Genomic DNA, 26028 nt, shown 5'->3' on the forward strand with positions numbered 1-26028 from the left:
GGGGAAGCCTCCGGATCCTAATGAGGTTTCCCACGCCGTCCTGCGTCCCTCGGGGGTCTCGCTGCAGCCCACCGTGCAGCGGTGACGTAATATTTACCTTCCTGGCTCCTGCGCAGGCGCTCTGACGGCTATGGGGTCCGAAGTAGGCGGAAATACCCGATCGCCGTCGGGTCCGCTCTACTGCGCAGGCGCAAGTCTCCGGCGCCTGCGCAGTACAGCGGACCCGACGGAGATCGGGTATTTCCGTCTATTTCCGAGCCGAATGCAGCCACAGCGCCCCCGCTGGAGCCAGCAAAGGTAAATATTGAAATTACAGTCGGGCCTGTCGCCGGCTGTTCAGAGGGCTGCAGCGAGATCCCCGTGGGACGCAGGACGGCGTGGGAAGCCTCATTAGGATCCAGAGGCTTCCCCCACCCGAGGTGAGTACCCCCCAGGGGATCTTTTTAAAGTTACAGAGTCTCTTTAAAAAAAAAAAAAAAAAAAAAAAAGGAAAAAAAAAAAAACCCTGACCAGTTGGTGGCGCAAATTCTCAAAACATGAACATTTCCAGCAAGTCAAGAGATGGTCAACATTCTACAAATAATTCCAACTTTTATGCAAATTTAATGCAAACTGGCCCAATTATAAGCTGCATACAATTTGCTTTAAAGTGGACCTGAGCTCTTGCACTGGCCAGAAGCAAAACAGAGACATGCACTCTGTGTGTATTTAGGGCTCTTTCACATTAGCCAATGTATGCAGGAACCGTTCTCCTGCACTTGATGGCCTGTGGTGCGACGCAAACAGCGGCGGTAGCAATTAGCTCGACGGGAAAACGCCGACTCCCGGCGGTTCAATGCACCTGGGTGCACTGAACTGCAACGCACTGAAACGCAGCGTCGGGTGTGAAAGGTAAAATGAAAGTCTATGGACTCATTTTACCTTGGTTAACACAAAGTATCAACTTTGCGTTGAAACGCAGGGAAAGGGCTCTGGTGTGAAGGAGCCCTTAGAGAATTTAGCCTTCTAATCCCCCTCATCTCTTACTAATCCCAAATTGTAATTCAATCTCTCACCTGTGTGAGCTGACTGCCAGGGCAGAGAAGCGAATTGGTAAACTCAGGATGTTAATAGGTCTGCTTCCATGAAAGCAGGAAGTAGACACATTGCAGATTTATTGCAAGATTTGCATCAGCTCTAAGGCCTGGTGCACACCAGAGGAGTTTTTCTGAGCGTTTTGAGTTTTTAAATCTGCTGCTAATGTTATCCTATGTGTCTGTGCACACTGGAGCAATGAGGTTTTGTAAAAAACCCCATAGCATTACATTGGGAAGAGTTTTTAGAGGTTTCAAAAGCTCTTCCCAATGTAATGCTATGGGGTTTTTTACAAAACCTCATTGTTCCAGTGTGCACAGACACATAGGATAACATTAGCAGCAGATTTAAAAACTCAAAACGCTCAGAAAAACTCCTCTGGTGTGCCCCAGGCCTAACAAAGAAATGTTTTTCTTTAAAGGTTATTATGCTGTTGTGTATCTTTTAGAGCAAAGAGGAAGTTCTGAGTTCAGGTCCTCTTTAAATTTACATGCAAGCCATAATTTGCATCTCATTGACCAAGAAGAGAAAAAAAGCCAACAGCTGCTGCTATCAGCTGGCAGCTAATTAAACAGACCCTGTAGTGAACATACGCAAAAAAAAAAAGTCCTGGATGGGTAACAATATATTTATGCACCTGTGACCCTGTAGTGGGACCCTGTAGTGGGTTACTAATCACCCGATTCAGCACCAAGGCTGTATTGTACACAACCTCAATATCTTATCAGCATTTACTAGATTTAAAAACAGGGATCTACTGAGTCCCTACAAGTCCCCACACTGATGAAAAATCAGAGAACATCAGCGAGATCCAAGCTGATGCAACTTTGGCTGCATTTTGTATGCAGATTAAAAAACTGGACAGATAAAATGCAGATGCAGTCAATTTTGATTGGTCCAGGTTTAATCTGCAAACAAACCAAAGTTTTACCAACTCTGAAAACTAGCAAGTCAATTACCGCCTATAACATGACTATTATTTTCCTGCATGCTTGACATCTGCCTGGCCTCTGTGTTCCTACAGAGGTCAGGCAATGACATCACCCAGGAAGCAGAAGGCCTGTTGCCAGTTTAGGATGGGCGGAGGAGCAAGGTTGGGAGAGAGCATGTCAGGGCTTCCAAGCCAAGAAGTCCAGGCAAACTCTAAAGCCCCATCTACACGATACGATTCTTTGTACGATTCAATTAAGATTCTATTTACGATCCGATTAAATCCGACATGTCCGATCATGATTCGATTCGATTCAATTCGATTTGCCATTGTTTTGCAAAGGCAGATCAAATTGAATCGAATCATGATCGGACATGTCGGATTTAATCGGATCGTAAATAGAATCGTAATTGAATCGTACAAAGAATCGTATCGTGTAGATGGGGCTTTAAGGACTCACTGAGCCTGGTTTACGAGTGCAGACTGTGCTGCTGAGATGACACACTATACAGCCTTAGGGCTGGGATCCACTAGGGTGATTTTGGCAATGTTTTAGGATCGGCGACAATCGACGCCAATTCCCCCGCCCCACTAGTAGATAATCTTCGGGTATCAACTAATGCAGTAGGGTTAATCACAAGGGTTCGAATCCTGGCTAGGGTCAGTACCTATTCAGTAAGGAGTTCAAGGCAAGACTCCCTAACACTGCAGGGTTGCCTCCTGAGCGCGTCCCAGTGGCTGCAGCTCTTGAGCGCTTTGAGTCCGACAGGAGAAAAGCGCTATATAAATGTTCGGATTATTATAAGACATGTAGAAATTAGCGCGTTTGCGCTCAATGCGGTGTATAAAAGCACTGCAAAATCGCTGCACTGTTCGACCCCAAATCACGGCAATATTGCAGAGATTTGGGGGCTGAGCATTTAGAATTTGAAATATCGTTATTTATACTTACCGAGTGTCCCAATATCTGGCTTCTACCCGTAGCCCCAGCCCTAGCAGAAGGGGGGGGTCACAAGAGCTTCTCTGATTGGTCCAAGAGCATAACCTCCATTAGGGGGCTGGGCTACAGACATAAGCCGGACATCGGAACACCTGGCAGGCATAAAGTTTATTTAAAAAAAAAACCAAAACGCTAATCGGAAGCGCTGTACAGTTTACTGTAAAGTGCTTCTAAAACGGATCATAAGATGAGTGCAATCGGACTAGGAATCACTGCACACAGCACTTGCACATTTTATAAGCAGGGCTGTGAAGTTGGAGCAATTTTGGGTACCTGGAGTCGGTGGTTTCATAAACTGATGAGTTAGGGCTCGTTTCCACTATTGCGGTGCGGAATCGCCTGGATTCCACCGCTGATGAAATTGCATGCGGATGCGATTCCGCATGCGTTTTTTGCCGCGAATTCGCATAGGTGAGTGTATATGCGATTTTACCCATGTCACTGCCTGTGTGAATTTACATTGGTACCTATGCGAATTCGCGGCAAAAACGCATGGGGAAAACGCATGCGATTTCCCTATTAAATACATTGTGTGCGAATCGCCTGCATTCCACACGCAGGCGAATTCTGAGGGCTCTGCCGTGCAGAAAAATCCTGCACAGAAACACGCACAGCAAAACGGACAAGTGGAAATAGGGCCATCCACTTGTACTGGCTGTGCGAATCCGCATGCGGACAACGCATGCGGATTCGCGATAGTGGAAACGGGCCCTTAGAGTTGGATGATTTTTGTACAGACTCCACTGTTTATAAGTGCTGCAGCATTTCCTAGTGGGTTCCAACCCTTAGGGCTCGTTCCCACTGTTGCGACGCGATTTCGGCCGCATTCCGACGCTTGTAAAAACGCATGCGGATGCGTTTCCGCATGCGTTTTTACCCGCGATTTCGCATGCGATTTCGCATGGCAGGGTGCCATGCGAAATTAACCATGACATTGCCAGGGCTAAATAAAATTGAAAAAGGTGCGAAATCGCACGCGAAATCGCGGGTAAAAACGCATGTAACAAACGCATGCGTTTTTACTATTAAATACATTAGCGGCGATTCGCACGGATTCCCGACGCAGGCGAAATCGTTGGCTCTTTTGTGCGTTTTTTTACCGCTGAAAAAAACCCACCTCAACAACGCTACAGTGGAAACAGGCCCATCCACTTGCATTACATGTGCGGATCTGCATGCGTTGGACGCATGCAGATTCGCGATAGTGGGAACGAGCCCTCACTGCCACATAAGGAAGCAGTAACCCACTGACAAGGTGACCTATCAGTTGCTAGTAACATTTCCTCCAAGGGTTGAGAAATTTGCATTTTAGGAGCACTTTCTGCTCATTACTAGCCATGAATACCATAAAGGCAGGCTAGGAAATATTAATCTTACAGATTCAGTATATCCCTGGACCTGCTATCCAACAGAAATCATCATGCTAAACCTCTTGGAATTCAATAAAAAGGGAGAAAATAATTTGGATTTGAAAAAACTTTTGCTGTAAGCCGTGAAAAAATCCTGTTTTTAATCTTCCTAAACTACAGCATCCAAGGGACTGAGAAATTATTTTACAGCCAAGAAACAACGCTCTGCAGTAAGTGGTGACAGCAAGGTCTGTTGCCCACTCGCTGGCTTCATGAGCAGAATGTTTGTGCTGATGTGTCAGTCTGCTGGCAGGAAAGCCTGTGCCAGGGGCCGTCCTATGTCTATGGCTGCTCAACTCCATAAATGCCAGGCAAAACTACAACTATAAGCCCACAATCTGAAGTCTGCAAGCCACATCTCCATGTAAAGAGAAACTGCATTTCTATCGATAATACGTGATCTGAATTTCACAGCATTAGCAAGCAATATTCTTCAGAGACTATGTCATCATAACGTAATACTTTCCAAAGAAAGGAAATGTGTTCATAAGTAAAGAAATAGATGGTTTCAAGAATTCCAGAGCAAAAAACACATTCAGAAACGTCTGTAGTAAGGAGTCTTTAGCGTGTAGCACCTAAAAGCTTAAAAGAAACCAGCCCCCACAGCATATGCAAGAAGTGTGCGAAAACATGAAAGCACAACAGCTGCTTGCTGTGAAACACCATAACACATGCTGATAACTTCTAGTCTAAATTTAGTCAAGACAGAAACGAGGGGGAAAAGATCACATTTACTCATACACTGAAGAGTATTTCCAATGTAAATGACTAGAGCACGTCATGTAATGCTTTGTCTAATGTAATGCATTAGACAGGTGAAGCTCCGCCCCCTCCAGCGGCAAGTCAGCTGCAGTAATTTTTCTGCTGCTTTATGGCCACTTCACCTGCGTTGCCACAGCCTGTCCCCAATTAGTCTATGGATGCCAAGCTGGGGGCCCAGCCATGGCAACAAATGTGGCGTGGCCAGAGCTTCTGCAGACTCTAGAAAAAAAGCCCTAGGGCAGCTTTTCCACAGTGGGTGGGTGGGCAGAGCATGCCCTGTCAAATTAATTACGGTCAAGCAAGTGAGAACCCAGAGACACCTCTCCCGATCCTGGCAGCATTAAGCCAGCCTTCTATAACAGGCCATAATAAATAATAATCCTCTTCAAGTATAAGCAGAGTCTTACAGGTGACAAGTCTTGGACTAGTCCAACTCAGGAGGGATTCTCAGCATTTCCTTTTTTTTTTTTTTTATTCACTACCCCCCCCCCCCCCCCCCCCCCTAAATAGGATCTAAACAGAAGTGTTGACTGGCTGGTCTACTCGCTTGCACACCATTTTGGCAGTTGAACTTAGCAACTGCAATTCAGTAAGTGGTTTTGAAAAGAAAACCCATAAGGTGCCCATACATGGTACAATTTTTGCGATTAATTTCGTTCGATTATTCCGTTAGATCCAATATAAACATTCTTTCAACATGTCAGATCAGATTTTTCTCAAATAAAAACGGGATAATCATTCGATTATCTTGATCGAAAAAAAAAGATTTTTTACTTTTATCCATTCGATCATTTTGGTTGAATAAATGGGAAAATCGAATGTTTTTATTGTATTGTGTATGGGTACCATAAGGATCACTAACAAGGAGATATTTGCTCATGTGTACCAGTTTTAGAGCCTCTGAAACAGAGGATAGCACACAAGCTTTTGAGGTTACTAGGATCTAAATGGAGTGACATTTGAAGACATTAGTCAAAGCTGAATAGTAAAGGTCAGCACAACAGTCGCACCGAATAATTATAGGCATCAGTGCGGATAACAGAAAATGGTTGACTGAAGAAAAGGAAATACAACCAAATAGTGTGACTTGGTTTACCAAAACGCAAATTATGCAGGAGACATTTGTAAAAAAAATGTTTCATAACTTTTTCTTGCAGCAATAGATGACTTTGTGACTGCAAAGTACAGACCAGCCACAACATTAAAACCACAGAGTGGGAGATGTCACATTGATGGGACTACATCTCCTAGCATGCATTGCAGTGGGCAGGGCCGAAGCTAAAACCGCAGGCACTTCAAACATCGGTAGCTACGGCTGTACACTATTCAGCAGCAATGTCTGGTAGTGGGGAGGGAGATTAGCAGTTAGGTAGGACACGAAGGCCTTGTAGGGTTGAACGGTTTATTTGCAATTGTAATTATGGCAATGCATTTTGAAGAGGAAGTATACACCCCTTCATCAGGCAAAAAATTAAGAAAGGGGTGTATACTTTCCCCTTTGAAACGCGTTGCCATAGTTACTAATGACCCATTTAAACCTACATAGACTCAGTGCCCTGCCTAACCGCTAGTCTCCCTCCCACTACCCGACATTGCCAGCTAACACCTGCAGAGTGCAGGCTCCGCTCGCTGCTGACTAGTGTATAGCACATCGCTACATACCCCTGCTTACACATGGGAGAGCACATCACCACATCCTCAGACTCCTTCACTGAGCGGCTACGGATTGTAGTCAGCTCGTAACTGATTCAGGCAGGGGAGAAAGGCCAAAGAGTGGGGCCAAGCCTGGTCCGTGGCAAAAAGGGACGCAAGCCCAAGCCCTGGCATACCCATAAGGGCAATTCCAGCAGATCCTAAAAGGTGAGATCTATCTTCGGCCGATTTCTTATACAAACATTCTGAGTGTGCTCTTTTTGACTGTCCTCCCAAGAACCAATAGCAAAAAAGCTTTTGTCTGCTCATTGCTACTGCTAAGTACAGCAATCCTTATCTACCTGCTCTTTTTGTGGAAGGCAGGTCATGGAAGTAGGGCAGTAAAACCATCTAAAACATTTAAAATGTAAAAAAGATGTAGAATGGATTTTTAGTAATGAGCAACATTGTTAGCATGCATTTTTAATGTGCTATTGAGATACCTTGGGGCCTACAATGCAGTTCGGTTAAACTTTTGTTACCAAGATAAGTGTTCCCTTCACATACTTATGTCCCAAAACTTTTGTTTGTGAGTGTTTTGGATGCAAATCTATAGTGTGTAGAGGTGACCCCTTCCATAACAGTTTTCCCCCTTCACCAATGGGTGGATTGCTTTTGCCTGACTGCTGATGTAGTTGCAGGAACCTCCGATGTAATTTCCACAGAAGGGAGTCATTTGCTCATCCTCACCTCTCCATAGAGCACAATACACTGCTGGTCTACTTATTTAAAATTACCACCTGAAATAACCAACAATAGTATTAGGCAACAATTAAAAAGTCTGTACGTGGCTTAACTCCTGCCAAGCTATCTTGGCAAAAATGTCTGGATTTGGATTGTTAGAAGAATATCCATGGATAGGATCAGCTTTTCATTTCAGAAAATTACCTTCTCAGTGTTCATTCAATCAGTTCATAGTCTGTTCCCCCCGCATCACTATATACAGAGCATTTGTCATTCTGGCAAACCTCCATAGATTAGAGCTCAGTAACCGTATTAAATGGAAGAACTGATGAGCTCAGCACAATTACTTCAACAAGGTTTATGCAAACAAAATGAATCCTCCAATCACTGTGATAACATAGGACGCTCACCAGATTTATTTTGTGATGCGAGTTTTCAGATATCAGCCACGTTGTGCTGGCTGAGTATGGTACAAAAATCACACTATGCGGCCATTTAGCAGTAATTTGTTCTGACACTTCTGCTATATGCAAGCATCTACACAGCATATAGGGAAAGTCGCAGGACATCACAGACTTGCTGTCTGACTTGGTCTGCCATCTATGGTCCGAGTCTCGTGCATCTGAAAGTCCCCATTCAGTTGGACTGATTGGCAATCACACCAAAAATGCATAAGGCAGTGTTGTGATCCCACAAGAACTGCATCCCACCCAACACAGTACTGTAAAGGGAGCACAAGGATTTGTGTTAAAACACTGCGATTTGCAAATCATGTGCACTCCTAAAAATTATATCAAAAAGAGAAATGTGGAGGAAACTGCCTTCACCAACATAAATTTCATTGACAAAGAAAAAGGCTTCATTTGCTAAGAAGTTTTTTACTTTGATCAGAATGACTGGCCGAGATGACAGGAAGTCACATACAGTACCAAGCCTGCAAGGTACAGCATACCTGGCTACGGAGCTCCCCATTGACTTACTGATGTGGGCCAATGACACTCAACAGAATAGCTTGAAACAGTAAAGGGACTATCTATGACATTTATTACTATAAATTCTTTCCCTGTGAGTGAAAATGTGCAAGTGGGTGGCACAGCAATTTTGATATTGGGAAGTCACATTAGAGATGACTTCCATGATCCCGGGTGAGCTTCTTGTCCATGACATAGGACAACAAGGCGTTGTCCATGGGACTTGATCCCTAGAGGACGCGATCTGGCTACAAGCTCGTATGCATGCATCCCTCAGCAGGATACGCACTTTTACTGTAATTGTCCTGGTTTCAGCATCAGAAACTCTTCGTATATCTATATATTGATGTGTTGCCCCACCACACAACCATTCCTCAGCGGTGCACCTTGCCAGCACTAAGGATGTGGCCATCTGTGATAAATTTCACAATGTAAACTGACTACCGTAATTTATAAATGAATATTGTGGAAAAAAGTTGCTTATGTGTAAATGTTACTGCTTTTGCAGACCTTTCTGTACCTCGTATAATAACTTTCATCTTGCTATTTTATAAGACATTTTATACAACTGTACTGTTTGTGTTGTATTGAAAATCAATAAAAAAAAAAAGTGACAAAAAAATAAATAAATGGTTATTTTCACTACAGTTCCTCTTTAAATGCATCTGGTTCAAGATATAATTGTGGATTAATATGCATGGTTCCACTACAGAGTTACTTAAAAGAATCAAGTAAAAATAAACTTATATAATGAATTGTATGTGCAGTACAGCTAAGAAATAGAACATTAGTAGCACAGATATGAGTCATGTTGTTTCCAGTACAGGAAGAGTTAAGAAACTTCAGTTATCTATGCAAAAGAGCTACTTATTTCTTAAGGTTTTTCGCTTCAGTGTCCCTTTAACCACTTTCCGACTGCACACTCATACCGTGCGGTGGCAAAGTGGTAGCTGGAGGACCAGCGACGCACATCTGCGTCGCCAGGTGCCTCCCCAATTAATCAGGAGAGGCCGCTCGCGCGAGCGGCCGTTTCCTGTTAGATCACGGAGCGGGCCTCCGTGAATAGCTTGCGAGCCGCTGATTGCGGCTCGCAGACTAAATGTAAACGCAGGAGACTAAATGTAAACGCCGGGGATCGCCGCCATGTGACAGAGGACAGCCTGTCACAGGACGGATAGCGTCCTGTGCAGCGCCGATCACCAGGGGGGAGAGGGAGGAGAGGGAGGGAGGGGGGGGGGGGGGGGATTTCGCCACGGAGGGAGGCTTTGAGGTGCCCCCCCCCATGCAACACCCGGGCAGGCAGGAGCGATCAGACCCCCCCCCCTGCACATCATCCCCATAGGGGGAAAAAAGGGGGGTGATCTGATCGCTCTGCCTGCAACCTGATCTGTGCTGGGGGCTGCAGAGCCCACCCAGCACAGATCATAAAAAAACACGCTGGTCCTTAAGGGGGGGGGGGGGGGGGGGTAAAGGCTGGGTCTTCAAGTAGTTAAGGAACTGTTTGGCCTGGCGTAATGAATACCACAACACTTTAAAGAGATAGGAAAAGCGTATAAAGATCTAGTCATGACATGCACAATACACCTGAACATGGCCACAGGCTCTACAAGCACTGTGCTTGCTTTCATTATTTTAAGTCTAGAGTGATTTACCTGGACACATTGCTGACTAAGCAGTTTTTATCAGGAGATGACAAAATAACATTCAGTGCAGCTGTGGATAAACAACTCACAGTCTCTATTACATTTCATAAAACTTCCAAGAACTTGCTGAAGAGTGAAAGAATGTTTTATTCAGCATAACTGCTAACAATAAAGTGACTGTCAGCTCTTGGGTGCGCTTCAAATACAAAACAAATCAGCTTTTCAGTCCTTTGTGATTTAATAAAGCCGATTTGTTTTGTAACTGACGCGCACCCAAGAGCTGACAGTCTCTTTGTTAGCGGCTTTCCTAGTAGTCAGCAGGGGGCATGCCTTATTTTTGTAATAACAGTTTATATTACATTTAAAAGGTTTATGGTGCTCGTTCATGCGTGGATTTAAGACATAACCTAAACAAACGTAGGCAGAGTTTTAGGAGAGCTGAACAATATAAAATTACCAAATTCCATTTACAGTAGAACTCCAAGCCATAGGATTTTCCCTACAAGAGCCCATATGTAATTCACTTTTTCTTCTAGGTGATTTTCTCCCTTTGTCAATAAAATGGCTTTCAAACCACTAGCAAGAAAGAAAATACTTTGACTTCTTTTTGGTACTTTTTCAATTGCAAACTGTTGATAGGTATATTAAAAAAAAGTTGAAAAATTATCTACTTTCAGAAGGCTCAGGAGAAAAAAAAAGGTAAAGGACAACTGAAGCGAGAGGATATGGGGGCTGCCATATTTCCTTTAAGGCTACTTACACACCAAGATGTTGCGTTTTAGAGGACTTTATGGTCGCATAACGTGCCCCAACGCAACGTATGGTGGTGTTGAATTTGGACGTCAGATTGAGCTGCGTTATGCAGCTCTCAAAGCAGCCGCTCCAGGTTAGTGATAGGAAGTCCGGATCTTTTTAAGGATTCGGATCATTTGAATCAGATCATTGAAAAGATCCGGATCTTTGAACCGAATCATTTGAATCATTTTACTAGGGAAGCAGACTGGGTGAAATGACTAGCAGGACAGGACTTTCCCTGCACTGTACATTCTGTATGTTCCTGTTTCTTCCAGACAGACATCCACTGTGAACCGAATCTTTCATTGTGATGATCCGGATGATTCGACTCACAAAAAAGATCCGGATCAAATGAATGATTCGTTCATGATCCGGACAACACTACAGTCCTACCATGAGTCTCTGCCGTGCAGTGAATATTAATTAGCCATGTGGCTGGCCGCAGAGGAGGAGGGGAGACCTCCTTCTCCAACATTACTGAGCATGTGCAGTCTAACGCTGCTTAGCCCAGTATACAGTACAGCATGCAGCACTTTGTTAAAACGTGCTGCGTTACTATGTAACGCAATGTGGGCACTGTGAACAGCACAATTCATTTTACAGTGCTGTGAGTTAGGCTGCGTTACTGGCTGCTGTAACGTGGGACTTTAACGTCCCACTGTGAAAGCAGCCTAAAACAATACCAGTTGCCTGGCTGTCCTGTTTATCTTCTGACTCTTAATACTTTCTGACATTGTCCGATCTGAAAAGATTAGCTGCATGCTTGTTTCTGGGGTTATCCAGACACTACTGAGCCAAACAGATCAGAAGGGCTGCCAGGCAATTGGTATTATTTAAAAGGAAATAAACATGGCAGACTCCATATTCTTCTCACCACAGTTTTCCTTTAATGGCATATGGGTCCAGGTGTGATATCTGGATTACAAAAACACCACTCTTGTGCTCATCACTGTAGTTGTATAAACAGTGACGCAGAATATAGAGCTGGAACTACTTGCTGGCAACATTTCTGTCAGCCTGCTGCTCTGTAGGAATGTTACGTGTCTGAAGCCAAGTGTCAGGCCATCCTCTGCCGGCTAATGAAGAGGTGCATAATTATCTGACAGCACCACACTGCCCTACCTGGGAATCTTTTACAAAGATTAGAAACACATTAACTGAAAAATCTAAAGGAACGTTCAAAATATAGTCTCATAATTATGAAAAGCACAGGTACATTACAAAGCATTACAGGCATGTCCTTAACGTGTACTTGAAGTGGCATATAGCATGATGAGAAAAACACAAGTATATACAGTACCAATGACAGTTTCTTTGCCTTTTCACTGTGCAACTTCCCATAAACTTGCCAGAGAGGGATTGAGACTCAAGCTTGCGGACAACAGTGTGAGGCCAAGACTGTACAGATGCGTGTGTGTGCGCGTGTGCAGGCAGGGTAGGTGGAGAACAATGCCTTTGGCTAAGTACACACTATAGATTGCACTGATCATTCAGGCTACAGTTCAGGGCCTGATGCAGTAGATACGCATCACTAACTTGCAGACTAGCGGCGCATTTGTTGCTATGGAGAGGGTAGAGAGGGCAGCAACACATTGCGCTGGACAGAGTGACATGGAGAAGGAGGAGCTGGGGGAGGGGGGGCAATCGAGGGGGAATTGTTTGAGCAACAACTGTACACAGGCAAGATTCTCTCCCCATCATTGCCTGCCTAAGCTAACCATAGCTTTTCCTCTGGAATCTCTGCATCCTCTCACATTGTCAGAGGTATGCATAGATATCTATGGCTTGGCATTTGAGACATCCAAATTTATAAGCTTCTGCCATTCTCGAAAACCAGCCCGAGTTATTGCCATACTTGATTGCAGTTTTACAATAATTGGTAAGCTATCCAAAAATCAATCACATTTATCAGCTGGCTTGCAGGTGTTAATACATCCCTGGAAGATTTCATAGTGATTACATCTTTGTTAAAGCAGCCCACATTTTTTAAACCTACTGTGTGCCATCAGATAGAAAAGAGCACAAAATCTACTAAACACAGCACCACTTTTTAAGCTCCTCTACCCTGAAATGCTTTGCCCTATATGTCATAACTATCACCATAATGCAATAACTATAAGGTATTAAATAGAAAAATGCATAGATTTTATGAAGCTGCAGAAAAGTCTTGAAACCTTTGCTGCTGCTGTCAATCATCTTCTCCTCCTCTGGCAGGGCTGCACTGCATTATTGTCAGGAAGCAAGAATCTGAAGTTGGGGAGAGGATTTAAAAGGACAGCACAAAGTACCATATGTAACAAAAAGACAAACTGCACAAGCCATTCCGACTAGGATCATTACACATTCCTATACAATCTCGAAGAACTGGTTCACATGTAGGATGAGGAGATACTACACTACAGCCATATAATAAAGAACAGGAAGTTATGCAAGGATAATGTGCAAATCATTTTTAGTAGTATTTAATTTACAACCACGTGCCTATTACAGCAAATGGTACTTTCATAAGCACATGGCACCTGTTGCACTTCAAATTAGTCAGTTCTTGTTGTGTTGCCAGTCTGATTCATGTTCAGGAATCTCTCACCAAGTTGATACCTGTCATATGGTGGCTGCCATTCTCTGACTCACACACTATACATCAGTTTCAATGTAATAACCACTTTCATATTAAAGCTGAAAAACTGCACTCATGTAGTATACAGGAAGCTGAATGCTCTTCTGGAACTTACATGTAGCTTGTCAGACATTAGCTTATGCATAGAACTCTCCTCTCAGATTCAACAGGCAACTTTTCATACTAAATTAATCAATTATTCCTAGGGAAGTTATGCTACATACACAGATTCTCAAAGCCTGAAACGAATGAATGCACACAGGTGTTCCAATATCGGTGACCTCCTCTGCGCTGGTCCTCCATTCTCCCGCTGCCAGCTAGTTTCGTTACAGTCAACGCGGCAACTGCGCCTGCGCACCCCTAGCCACACGCATCTTTCTTTGCATTCCCCTCTGCAATATCACCCTGCGCTATTAGTGCAGAATGATATTGCGGGCAGGAATGATGAGAAAGATACGCGGGGCTCACAGGCGCCGTCCACTTACAAGTCGACGGTAACTAAAATAGCTGGCGGCGGGAGAACGGAGGATGGTAGAGGACCAGCGCGGGATAGGAAGGCTGCAAGGGGTTGGCAGAAGCCCCAGGTAAGTGAAACTTTTTTTTAATAGTATTCAGTTCAGCCATTAACCTCTCCTGGTCCCCAAGAGCAGCCATTAGCTTTGCTGGATATACAGCAGGTAATAAAATCCAGCTTTAAGGATACCAGCGCTGAAAGGCTCTAGTAAAAAATAAAAAAAAATAATAAAAAAAAAAGGAAAATGCACAGCTTAGGGGGTTAAAAAATATCGATACTTACCGCGCCTTTCGTTCCCCGCAGTTAGCTGCAGGTCTTTTATACCTCCCGTTGTCCTGGCGACTTGGCTGACCTTTAACCCGGATGGTCTTCGCTTCTACCCGGCACATAATTACGGCAAGAAGTACACACACTCCCCCGCCTCCTCCGTCCTATCGTCTGCGCTCCACTAAAAAGCAAGTGTCAGATGCTAATGATTTAGCATTTGACGCTTGCTTTTCAGTGGAGCGCAGACGCTAGAAATTAGGAGGCGGGGGAGTGTGCGTACTTCTGCGCCGGAAAGAAGTGAAGACTATCCTGGTTAAAGGTCAGCTAAGTGGCCAGGACACCGGGAGGTATAGGAGAAGACCGGCGGCTGACTGCAGGAAACGAGAGGCATGGTGAATATAGATATATTTAACCCCCTAAGCCCAGCATTTTACATTTTTTACCAGAGCCTTTTGGCTCGGATATCCTTTTAGAGGGTCACTCAAGGTCAACAAGAATGTGCAAAATCAAATTTCATCTCAAGCATAAACTTGAATCAACTCACAATTATTTGCATCTCATTATGCATTCCTATTGGCCACAATGCATTTCTCCGCAGTGACAAGTTACTGCTAGTGTGCCACAGTTATTGGCAGTTGCACTGGATAAGATTTCAAAGACACAAAATTAGAAAATGACAGCCAGCTTGGAGTGGATACAGCAAGTACAGTACTGTTAAAACAGCTAAAGCCTACACTATACACAACTCTAAAATATTTGTCACTTTAAAATAATTCTGTATTATCATACAGGATGCAACTCTTCTAATAGCCTACACCTTACACTTCACACACATACTGGATAATCAAGCGTACACTTAGAGAAACCGTAACCAAGAATTGAACTTCATCACAATCAGTAGCTGACAGGGCTGTGGAGTCGGTACAAAAATCCACCGACTGACTCCTCAGTTTAGGATTCCTCCGATTCCTCTAATTTGCATATTACAATCTTGTTGATTGAAAGTATGTAACATGAAATTCGTCTCTTAACTGCCAACGCTTAGGAATTTTAAAAGACAACTGAAGTGAGAAGGATATGGAGACTGCCATATTTATTCCCTTTAGTCATAAACTAAAACTAGTCCTTGGTAAGAGTACTTGTAAAAAGGTACAGACCAGAACAAAGAACATCTATAAGGCCCTAGGCAATGTAACTGTGGGTACATATAAGATTGATGTGCAGGTACTCTGCAGCGGAATAAGGAGATTCTTCCTCTTACACATTCTTCATGCACAATCTGATCCGGGTTTATGGGTAATAGACAACACCTCTGTGTTCAATGTGCACAACATTCTCAGTGGATTCCTTGCAGCTCTGTGGAGAGTGCATATGTAGAGTATAGTACTACTGTGTAACAAAGTAAACCAGATGAAATTAAAGTTTTATACATACCTGGGGCTTCCGCCAGCCCCCTTCAGGCTAATCAGTCCCTCGCTGTCCTCCTGCGCCACCTGGATCTTCTGCTATGAGTCCAGGTACTTGAGCCAGTCTGGCGTAGTGCGCATGCACACACTCCGCTGCCGGGAGCGTACTACACCTGCGCAGCACTGTTGCGCAGGTGCAGAACGCTCTTGGCTGTGGAAGCGGCATGCGGCCGGACTGCGCTGACTGGCTGAATTACCAGGACTCATAGCAGAAGATCCAGGTGGTGGAGGTGGAGAGCAAGAGACTGATTAGCCTGAAGGGGGCTGGAAGAAGCCCCAGGTATGTATAAAACTTTTCTTTTCATCCTTCTCAGGTACCATTTAATCCGTAGTCACCAAACCAACTTTTAACAACATATCGAATTATTTGATTTCATGAGCAAAGAGTGCGTACATTTGCATAAATCAGAATCAACGCAGAATTATTTCCACCTCATTGACCATCTCTATTAGTGACACGGCTAAACATCAGGCTTTATACTTACAGCATAGATGTTATGTCGTGTATATATATATATAAGAGATTCCTGTGGACACATCATATATACAGTCACAATCAGATGTGTATATCTGACTTTAAAAATACGGGGACTGCTTTATTGAAGCAGCACAAGTAACTCATTTTGATTGGTTTATTTCATTTTTGTGGACTAAGCACAGCTATTACTGTATGTATAAATTATTTATGATGACTATTATCTGAGAAATAGAACATTTTATAATATTTTCTATTTTAATTACAGTTTAAATTCATTAGGAGTCAAAGTCGGTGCATTTTTTCCCGACTCCGACTCCAGGCACCCAAAATTGCCCCGACTCCGACTCCACAGTCCTGGTAGCTGATACCCCCTTTCCCATGAGAAATCTATTTCTTTTCTCACACGGATCATCAGGGGGCTCTGTATGGCTGATTTTGTGGTGAAACCCCTCCCACAGTGTGATGACAGCGCCTCACAGCTCTTAGGTCCTGACATCACACTGTGGGAGCCTTGTTGCATTGTGGGAAAGAATTGTCGAAAAAAGCAAGCAGCATCTCCTTCCAGTGACATCACCTGCCAGCAGTAAAAATTTCACCATATGATCCATGTCAGAATGTAAATCAGGGAGAGGAAATATTTTACAATGAGCAAACACTGACTAAATCATTTATGCATAATTGTAAACATTAAGCACTTTATTACATTATTTTCACTGGAGCTTCTCTAAGACTAATGTCACCCGGCAGTGGTTGTGACACAATCCCCTGGGCACCAGTTCTTAGCCAAGGCTGTACAGACACGTTGATAACCTACACGCTAGAGTTATGCTTTTGTCAACTATGAAGCGTGGCAGAGAGATGTGTGGCATGGGACAGGGGAGAAGCGAAGGAGAGAACAATATCGTTGGGTGAAATGACCTGGCACACTGGATATCTCGACTACGTATCGGACAGCTAAACACAATCTAAATCAGAGGTGCCCACGCTTTTTCGGCCTGTGAGCTACTTTTAAAAATTAGCAAGTCAAAGTTATCTACCCATGTACAATTTTAGGAGCACAATTGTATATACAGAATGGAAAATGTAGTTCGGTCACGATCTACCATGTAGACCTTCATGATCTATCTATTGGGCACCCCTAATCTAGATTCTCGCCCAAGACAGTCAGTCTTTAACCTCCTTGCCGGTTATCCTGAGCTCAGCTCGGGGTAACCTGCGTAGGAGGATTTTTCAGGCCCCGCTGGGCCAATTTGCATATTTTTTTTTTAATTGCACGCAGCTAGCACTTTGCTAGCTGCGTGCATAGTACGATCGCCGCCGGTTCGCCGCTACCCGCCGCCCCCCCCCCCCCCCTCCAGACCCCTTGCGCAGCCTGGCCAATAAGTGCCAGGCAGCACTGAGGGGTGGATCGGGATTCCCTCTGACGTCCATGATGTAATCCCGCCCCGTCGCCATGGCGACCGGGGAAGCCCAGCAGGAAATCCCGTTCTGAACGGGATTTCCTGCTTACTCTGATCGCCTGAGGCGATCGGAGTGGGTGGGGAGATGCCGCTGCTCAGCGGCTATCATGTAGCGAGCCCTGGGCTCACTACATGATTTAAAAAAATAAATAAATAATTTTTAAAAAGTGCTGCGGTGCCCCCTTGCTGCAGGAATTGGACCGGCAAGGGGGTTAATGGCTGCTTCTGCCGGGTTTAATCTAAAATCTGCCCAACTCCCAATATTAAAAAAGGTGAAAATTAAGATAACTAAAGAAAAAAATAACAAACATCTATGCATAAAATGTGAAATATATAATCACTGCCTGAAGGCATTTTAAGGCATCTGAAATTTGTAGGTGTAGGCAGATACCTACCTCGGTAGATGGAAGTCTCTGGATCCTTCAGAGGCTTCTAATGTCCTCCTCCAGACTTCCAGCACTACCCAGGACCCTCAAAGTTTGCGGCCATGCTCCCTCCATGTGCAAGTGTGGCCACACTACGCTAGCGTACGGACATTCTAACAATAGCACAAAGCCGCACGTGCACAGCGATAAAAACTAAGCATTAGCAGCTCTGCAAGCATGAGCTGCCTTGCACAGTGTGGCCAAACGTGAACAAAAGCCAGGGCGCACGGAACCTACTTGACAAGCCATTGTCAAATAGGATCGGACGGTGCTAGCGTTGGATCAGTAAGGACAAGAAGGACAGGGGAAGACTCTGGATTATTCAGAGGCTTTCCTCTACTAAGGAGAGTATCTACCCTGGACACATTGTTCTTATTAACAAGTACACTTTAAAAAGTTGCCATCTTTAATACAGGAGAAAACCATGCAGTATGTGGAGGAAACTGAAGTGAAATTATTCTATGGCCAATTGGAATCCACAATTTTGTCAACTGGAATATTGCATTTCACTACCATATCTAAAGACAAAAAGCACCCTAATCAACCCATTCATGGGAGCAACCGATAATCGCCTTCCGATCACTTAGAATCAAAGAAAATGTATTTATTGTATTTATAAAGCGCCAACATATTACACATCGCTGCAACATATCATGAATGATTGCATATCAGGAAAATATTGTACTGTTAATAGTCACCTTTATGAATACTTCAAGAAATATCAGAGGCTTGGTATCTTAACTGAACAACAGCATAAATACTGTATATGCATGCATTTATAGTGTGGACATTTCAATATGAATGCTGGACAGGCTGATTCCTAGGTTTGATAACATTATCTGACATATGTTTAAAGTAAATCTGAACAGAAAATGTAAAGTAAGATTAAAACAAACACACGTCATACTTACCTCCTGTGTAGTCTACACATTATCTTTCTTCTCTCCTGCGTACTGTTTATCCACTGTGATCAATAGAATTCTCCATCCTCCATTTTGAAAATGGCCATTAACCCATACCAGCTTACTGGTCAGCACACTGCTAAACTGGAATAGTGCCCACTTGAGCCGTAGGGAAACATGGACATTACCTTGCACATCAGTTGTCCTTTCAGTTCTAACTGACAGCAACTGATATTTAAGTTCTGACAAAATCTTGTCAGAAATGGAAGGAATCATAAGAAGAAAATGGTGAGATCGGAGAGGAACGGACGGCGAGGTAAGTGTGTAATATTCATTGGCAGGTACATCATGTGTTTATTTTGAATAATTTTACTCAGTTCAGGTTCACTTTAAGATAAGTCCACATTACAATGGGCAGCACCGTCCATTGCGAGATTGCTTGTCATTGTGAAATGGTTGTATGCCATTTTATCAGATCAATGGTAATGCCTCCACTGTCATAAAAACAAAAATACAGACTGTTTATCAAAAACTTATTGGCATAAGTCGTCCCGCAGAAAATCATTGCAGGATCTGCCCCTTTTTTGCCTGCTACCTATTCCATCAAAAATATAGGGCAGTGAACTAAGCCTCTCAGATACTTAACGTACGCAAGAACAAACAAATGCATAACTCTAGGGGAAAAAAAAAAACACGTAATGCACATGAACCACATGCTTCTAACCTGTTGCATAAAAAAAAATAATAAAAAAAAAAAATTGCGACATCTACAATTCAAAAGACATATGGACAACAGGCGTAATCTATACATTTTTAGATGCAGCTGCGGCCTAATCAGTGCAGTTTCCGATTACAGTCTCCCTAGCAGCGACCCATAGCTGTATAAACAGATTTCCAGTCAGCTGCAAGTATAGATGATTTTATCTTTCTTACAGTATATTTATTATACGGTATGTGTCTGGGACACTGCAGGACTTACAACCACTTTGTACTTAAATAAGCTAACCCTAGTGGCAGCTACGTGCAGAAAACACAACAAAAAGTATGGCAGTACTGTTTGAGTTTGTAGGTGTATGGTTGGACATTTTACAGAAGGCAATGTTCCAGTTAGGTGTTTGGTAGTGCAAGCGTGAGGTACAAGGGATCATTTTAATACTACAAGTGGCAAAGACTGACAGTTGGATTCCTGGCCAAGACAATCTACATGGAGGTTAAATCTTTTCTCACTGTTAACAAGAGTTTCTTTTGGGTGCTCCAATTTCCTCCCACATGCTAAGAAAATACTGATATGTGGATGGATTGCCCATAAATTGGTATTATGCGCTGGTATGGTTTACTACTTAGTCAGCTGCAAGTAGTGATGATTTTATGCTAATTTCAACTTGGCAGTTTCACTCGCTCTGCAATGGGCATGATTCACAAAGCTTTTTAACCTGTTTTCACCTTATGTTACATTTTTAACCTTCCAAAGAGCAAAAAGATAATACAATTAATTTAAGTAAAAGTACCCTATATACTTGAATACAAGTCAACCTCATGTACAAGTCAACTCCAATATTCAACCCTCTTAAGCTGGAATTTTTTCTTGACTCAAGTATAAGTCTACCCAGCAAAGTTAATGACTGCAATCGGGGACCAGGAAAGGTTACTGACTGCATTGCATACAGTATTGCAGCCATTAACTCCTCCTGTCCCTTAAAGAGACACTGAAGCCAGTTTAATAAAGGCTTTTTACCTATTTAAGTGAGGCATGTTTGCCCCGTTAAAATGCCGCTATCTTGCGGCAGAACGAGGGGTCTTTACCCCTCAAATACCCTGTGCAAAATCCATGACTTTCTTGGTCGTGGAATTTGCTGCTCCTGGAGGCAGAGCTTTCGGCTGCAGCTCTTCCTCCATGCGCGTCAATCAGCTGCGGATTCCAACACCCCCCCCCCCCCCCTTCCAGTGAAGGAAGACAGAGGGGCAAGGAGAGGTGGCGATCAGCGCTGATAGACGCGTGTAGAGGCAGAGCTACAGCTGAAAGCTCGGCCTCTCACAGAAGCGCTCCCCGCAGTGTGCGCCAGGGGATTTGGGGGGTAAAGACCCCTCGTTCTGCCACAGGATAGAGGCGTTTTAACAGGGGTAAACATGCCTCACATAAATAAAAGGTAAAAAGCAGTTTTTAAACTGGCTTTAGTGTCTCTTTAAAGCAGAACTGTAAATCAAACAGTTTCACTTACCTAGGGCTTCCCCAAGTCCCCAGCAGCCATCCTGTCCGCACGTTCCTCCGTTCTCCCACCGGGTTGCAGTTTTGTTACCGGGCTTGGTGAAGCTTTCTTCGTGTTCCAGCCCGCAATAGCGTCCTGCACTAACAGCGCAGGACGCTTTAGTGGGCAGGAATGCAAACAATGCTATGCGTAGCCCCCCCCCCCCTCCAGCGCAGTTGCCGTTGACTTGTAATTAAACGGCAAACACATGCAGGAACTGCGCGCAACAGGACGGCTGCTGGGGGATAGGGAAAGCCCCAGGTAAGTGAAACGGTTTGATTTACAGCAATTTACAGTTCCGTTTTAAGTGCAGCCAATACCTCCTCCAGGCCCCCCAAGTGCTGCAATTTCTCCCTTTTATGCAGCCCAATATTTCCCCCCTGCCCCTTTCCATGTTAATTGTTGTGGCCAGGACTTTGAAACTTGTGTTTTTTGGCATTTCCCTTCCTCAAAGTATCACTTACCACAGGGTAAATTGCTGCAAATGGGAATGTTACTATTAGTACACACATTACTCAGTGTTCTCATTGTTCCCTGTGACTTGTGTATAAGTCGACCCCCATACCTTTATTAACCTTCCTAGCGGTAAGCCCGAGCTGAGCTCAGGCTATGCCGCGCAAGAGGCTATCTCAGCTTCTGGTGGGGCGATTCGCCCCAAAGTGCTGTACGCGCATCTAGCACTTTGCTAGCCGCACGCACAGCTTGATCGCCGCCGCTCTGCGGCGATCGCCCGCACACAGCGGCGGAATAGGGCCCCCACCCGCAAGAGCCCTGCGCTGCCCAGACCAATGAGTTCCAGGCAGCGCTATGGGCTGGATCGGAGGCGTCTGATGTCAGGACGTCGGCTGACATCCATGACGTCATTCCGATCGTCGCCATGGCGACAGGAGAAGCCAAACAGGGGAACGTGTTATATACGCGCTCCCGTTTGCTATTGATGCCGGCGATGATCGCACTAGAGGGACACATGCGCCCTCTAGTGGTGTTTCATGTAGCTACCACTCTGGTAGCTTTACATGAAACAAAAATTTTTTTTTTTTAAAAATGGATTTCTGCCCAATTGGCAGAAAAAAAATGAACCGCCAAAAGGGTTAAGTGAATCGGACCTAAATTTCTAGACTTATACTCGAGTATATACAGTAATGTTGAAATGAGGTTAATCAGAAACTACTTTGAGTGATTATTTTGCTTGTAAATGTGCTGAAAGGTTATTTTTATCAATCAGGTGATAAGTCATTAATGAGAAGTTTTGTGAATAGAGCCCAAGGAGTATAAATTCCCTTGAGAGCTGGAACTCTGCATGGGGCTCATTAGAATTGCAAGGTTCTGTGGAGCAAAAAAAGAGCTCAAAGGTCAGACTCCTTGAAGGGTTTTACAGAGCCCATAATGTGACATGGCACTAAAGGACAGGGTTAAAGTTTGGCAAGTTAATAATAGCATTCATTGGAGCTTTACCAGTTAAAAAAAGTTTTATGCTCGTTACTAGAGAAAAAAAAAAAAGTTAAATAAATAGGCTCTTGGATAAAATTCCACAACTTGTTTTTTGTCTATTTGGAGAATAATAGAGCAAGGAAAAACAAATAAGGAACTTGGCCAGGTGAGGCATTCTGTCAGGTGATGAGAATGACATCAGGTATAATGACATCTTTCTAATACATGAACTGTGTTTTGTTTACTACATTTACTGGTAATGACAGGATTTACTTTGCCACAGCAAACAGATGCCAATACATACATTGGGGTTGATTTACATAACTACTGACCCGCGGTACTAGAGTACCATGAGTGTTGCCACAGTAACGCACAATAATAATGCTATTACCATAGCAATGCTCGCATTAATCAAGTACCGCAGGTCACCAGAATAGCCCAAATCGCAGTAACCAGCTGGCAGTAATTACAGTAATATTGCCATGCGCTGTCTGCACAAAATACACATGCTACGTAAAAGGAATGCTAGTGTTCGAAAGAAAGAGGATGAGCCCAAGTTCCAAACTACATGAGCATTTTGGACCTTGGGCATGGCCATTTAAGAAGCACTTGTTCGGGGAGGAGGGAGAATAGAGAAGGAGGGTGGACCCCAAAGACGACAAGCAGCAGGAAGCGTGGTAAGCCTGGTACACACCTTCAATTATGATTGACCAACTGACCAATTTTACCAGCTCCATGTAGAATTGAAAGTTTACCTATGCAATCTGTTCATAGTATTCAAAAATCGGTTGACCCTCATATTGTATGGCGATAGTGAAATTGGGTAATCAAAATTGAAGGTGTGTACCAGACTTAAGAAGTGCTCCTGCACCCCACTGTATTTTAAAGTTTCAACACACTTCAGGCATGCGTAAAAGTTTGGGAAACAACCTACTACAACATAAATTATGGAAAATTCACAGTACCGTCCATATACAAATTAAACAACTATCAGCTAAATGCATAAGCGCTTTACAAGTTAAAGAATGTGTACTGAGATAATATTGCCAGTGTGTAGCAATAAATATAATAGCATAACCATGGAAACCAAATATATTATTCTGAACGGATACTCTTGAACATGACGAAAGTGCTATGTATGGCCTTTACATAGGCATATCACACATTTAGATTTTGCTTCTTTGGTACAAAAGAAAAAAAAATCAAATGGGGAGTAGACACATTAGCAGTAATCTTGAACTTTTCATGCAATTAAATATAAGTACCATACAAATATAATAAGTTTGAAAATGCAGGTACTCATATCATTACAGTTACACACAAAATGTAAACTGCTATTCTATGCCAATACTATAGTGAGGGCTGATCACTGTTCTAGAAGTACTGACTTTTCTTACATTTAGGCCCTACACTTACCATATAGCGGTACTCTCCCCCGCCACAGCTCATCGCCGTGGCCATTAAAGACAATGAGACAACACACTGCCGTAAGAGTGTCGTGCACCGCAGAAGAAACGCGCAAGCTGCAGCACATTACCCTGCGACTCCTGGAAGGGCACCGTAAGTCACCTGCTAATTTTTTTTTTCCTTCATTGGTCGCACCACGTGATGCGACTTTTCGGCTGTGGTGCAATTCTTCCAAATCACACAGCTAACCAATGTAAGGGGGTCCTAACGTACTCCTCTCAGCCCTTTTTTCATCACACCATCAGCACATCAGTAAACAATAATATAAGTGAGTAAAAGAGCTAGTGAGGAGTTATCCGGTTAATGTAAACAACAGAAGTGAAATGCTTGTATTTTATAACCAAGCTAAAATCAGCAACACAAGTACATTGGATTATTGCTCAGACTCTTCCAAAAATATTTGAACCACACTTGGGTAGAAGTATAGAGTTGTAATGCCACTTTATTCCTGTTTAGTATATCCTATAGGTCTAATCAGAAGAAGCATCAGCAGCCCAGCACACAGCCACATCACCCCATGTCATGGCCAGGGCACCAGCTCTCACCATAAGAAGACGAGGAGGAGGCAGCCTATCAGAATCAGCCGCTTCGTCATCTTTCCCCGGCTGCGTCTCCCGGCATCCTCCCCGGCATCTCCGGTACTGTGTCAGGAATAAAGCTTGGGAGGCCGCCGTCCAGCAAATCCCACGAGCGGTGACTCCGCCCTTCCCAGCGCTTACCACGCGAACACACGGCCAGCGCGGCCGTTACCCTACGAGCACCTCCACAGCACGGCCGCTGAGGTGGAAGCAGACGCGTCAGTAGGAAGAGCGATGGCAAATCACAGGCCAACCTCCACGTCCTCCCCTACCGTCTCATAGAGCATTGGTTTGTCCCGAATGGTGGGCGGTACCATTCGCATGAAGGGAGCTTGTGTGGAAGCAGGAAGCGCTGCCAGTATACGTGCCCCCAGTGGTGGCTCTGCTGTCATTAGTGATGATGAGTGAGGGTCAGCCGCAGGGGAGCTTATTAGGGGAAGGGCAGAGCAGTGACAGATCAGTGAGACCTGGGAATGGCTGCAGAGAATGCCAGGATTCCTACAGGATGAATTGCATCCCGTGTGCAGCGCTGACTCTCTTCCCACATGGTGCAGCGCTCTTCCTCTTCCCACATGTTGATGTCTGGAGCTGACAGGCAGCCTCCTGTGCTGCCCGCACGTCAAACCATATCACAATTGTCCCTTCTTCAGAGAAATTGCCCCTCATTCTTCCTTCCAAATGTGCTTTCAGAACTGATGTACAGACCTGTGTGAATAACTAAAACAAAATTTGTTTTTGTGATCAAACTTATATTTAACTACTTCAGCCTTCAGTGTTTTTCACCTTATGCATCATTTCAGCGCTCCTCCCATTTATTTGCCAATAACTTTATCACTACTTATCACAACCAAATGATCTATATCTTGTTTTTTCCTCCACCAATTAGGCTTTGCTTGAGTGGTACATTTTGCTAAGATTTTTTTATTCTAAATGTATTTTTAAAGAGAGTCTGAAGCGAGAATAAAGGTCCGTACACACGCCGGACTGGAGGCAACGACGGGTCCGTCGTCACCTCCCGCTGGGTGGGCGTTCCAACGACAGTCCGGCGTGTGTACGCGCTGTCGGCGGACTGATACGCCTGTTGCGGGCGGATCGCTCAGACAGAAACAGGCGCCGACAGCGCGTACACACGCCGGACTGTCGTTGGAACGCCCACCCAGCGGGAGGTGACGACGGACCCGTCGTTGCCTCCAGTCCGGCGTGTGTACGGACCTTA

The 26028-nt window shown here is 44.1% G+C and overlaps 1 protein-coding gene across 3 annotated transcripts in view; it reads right to left on the reverse strand.

Annotated features, from left to right (window-relative positions):
* Nucleotides 1-25147, reverse strand: part of SUCO (SUN domain containing ossification factor) — a 162530-nt gene extending 137383 nt beyond the window's left edge. For all 3 annotated transcript variants that reach the window (XM_068239885.1, XM_068239884.1, XM_068239883.1), the window contains exon 1: nucleotides 24780-25147. In XM_068239885.1, the coding sequence (XP_068095986.1) occupies nucleotides 24780-24829 (50 nt within the window). In that variant the 5' untranslated portion in view covers nucleotides 24830-25147. The remainder of the gene's footprint in view (nucleotides 1-24779) is intronic.
* Between the last annotated feature and the right edge of the window lie 881 nt (nucleotides 25148-26028).

This window comes from Hyperolius riggenbachi, chromosome 6, assembly GCF_040937935.1.
Source record: "Hyperolius riggenbachi isolate aHypRig1 chromosome 6, aHypRig1.pri, whole genome shotgun sequence".
Classification (NCBI taxonomy): domain Eukaryota; kingdom Metazoa; phylum Chordata; class Amphibia; order Anura; family Hyperoliidae; genus Hyperolius; species Hyperolius riggenbachi.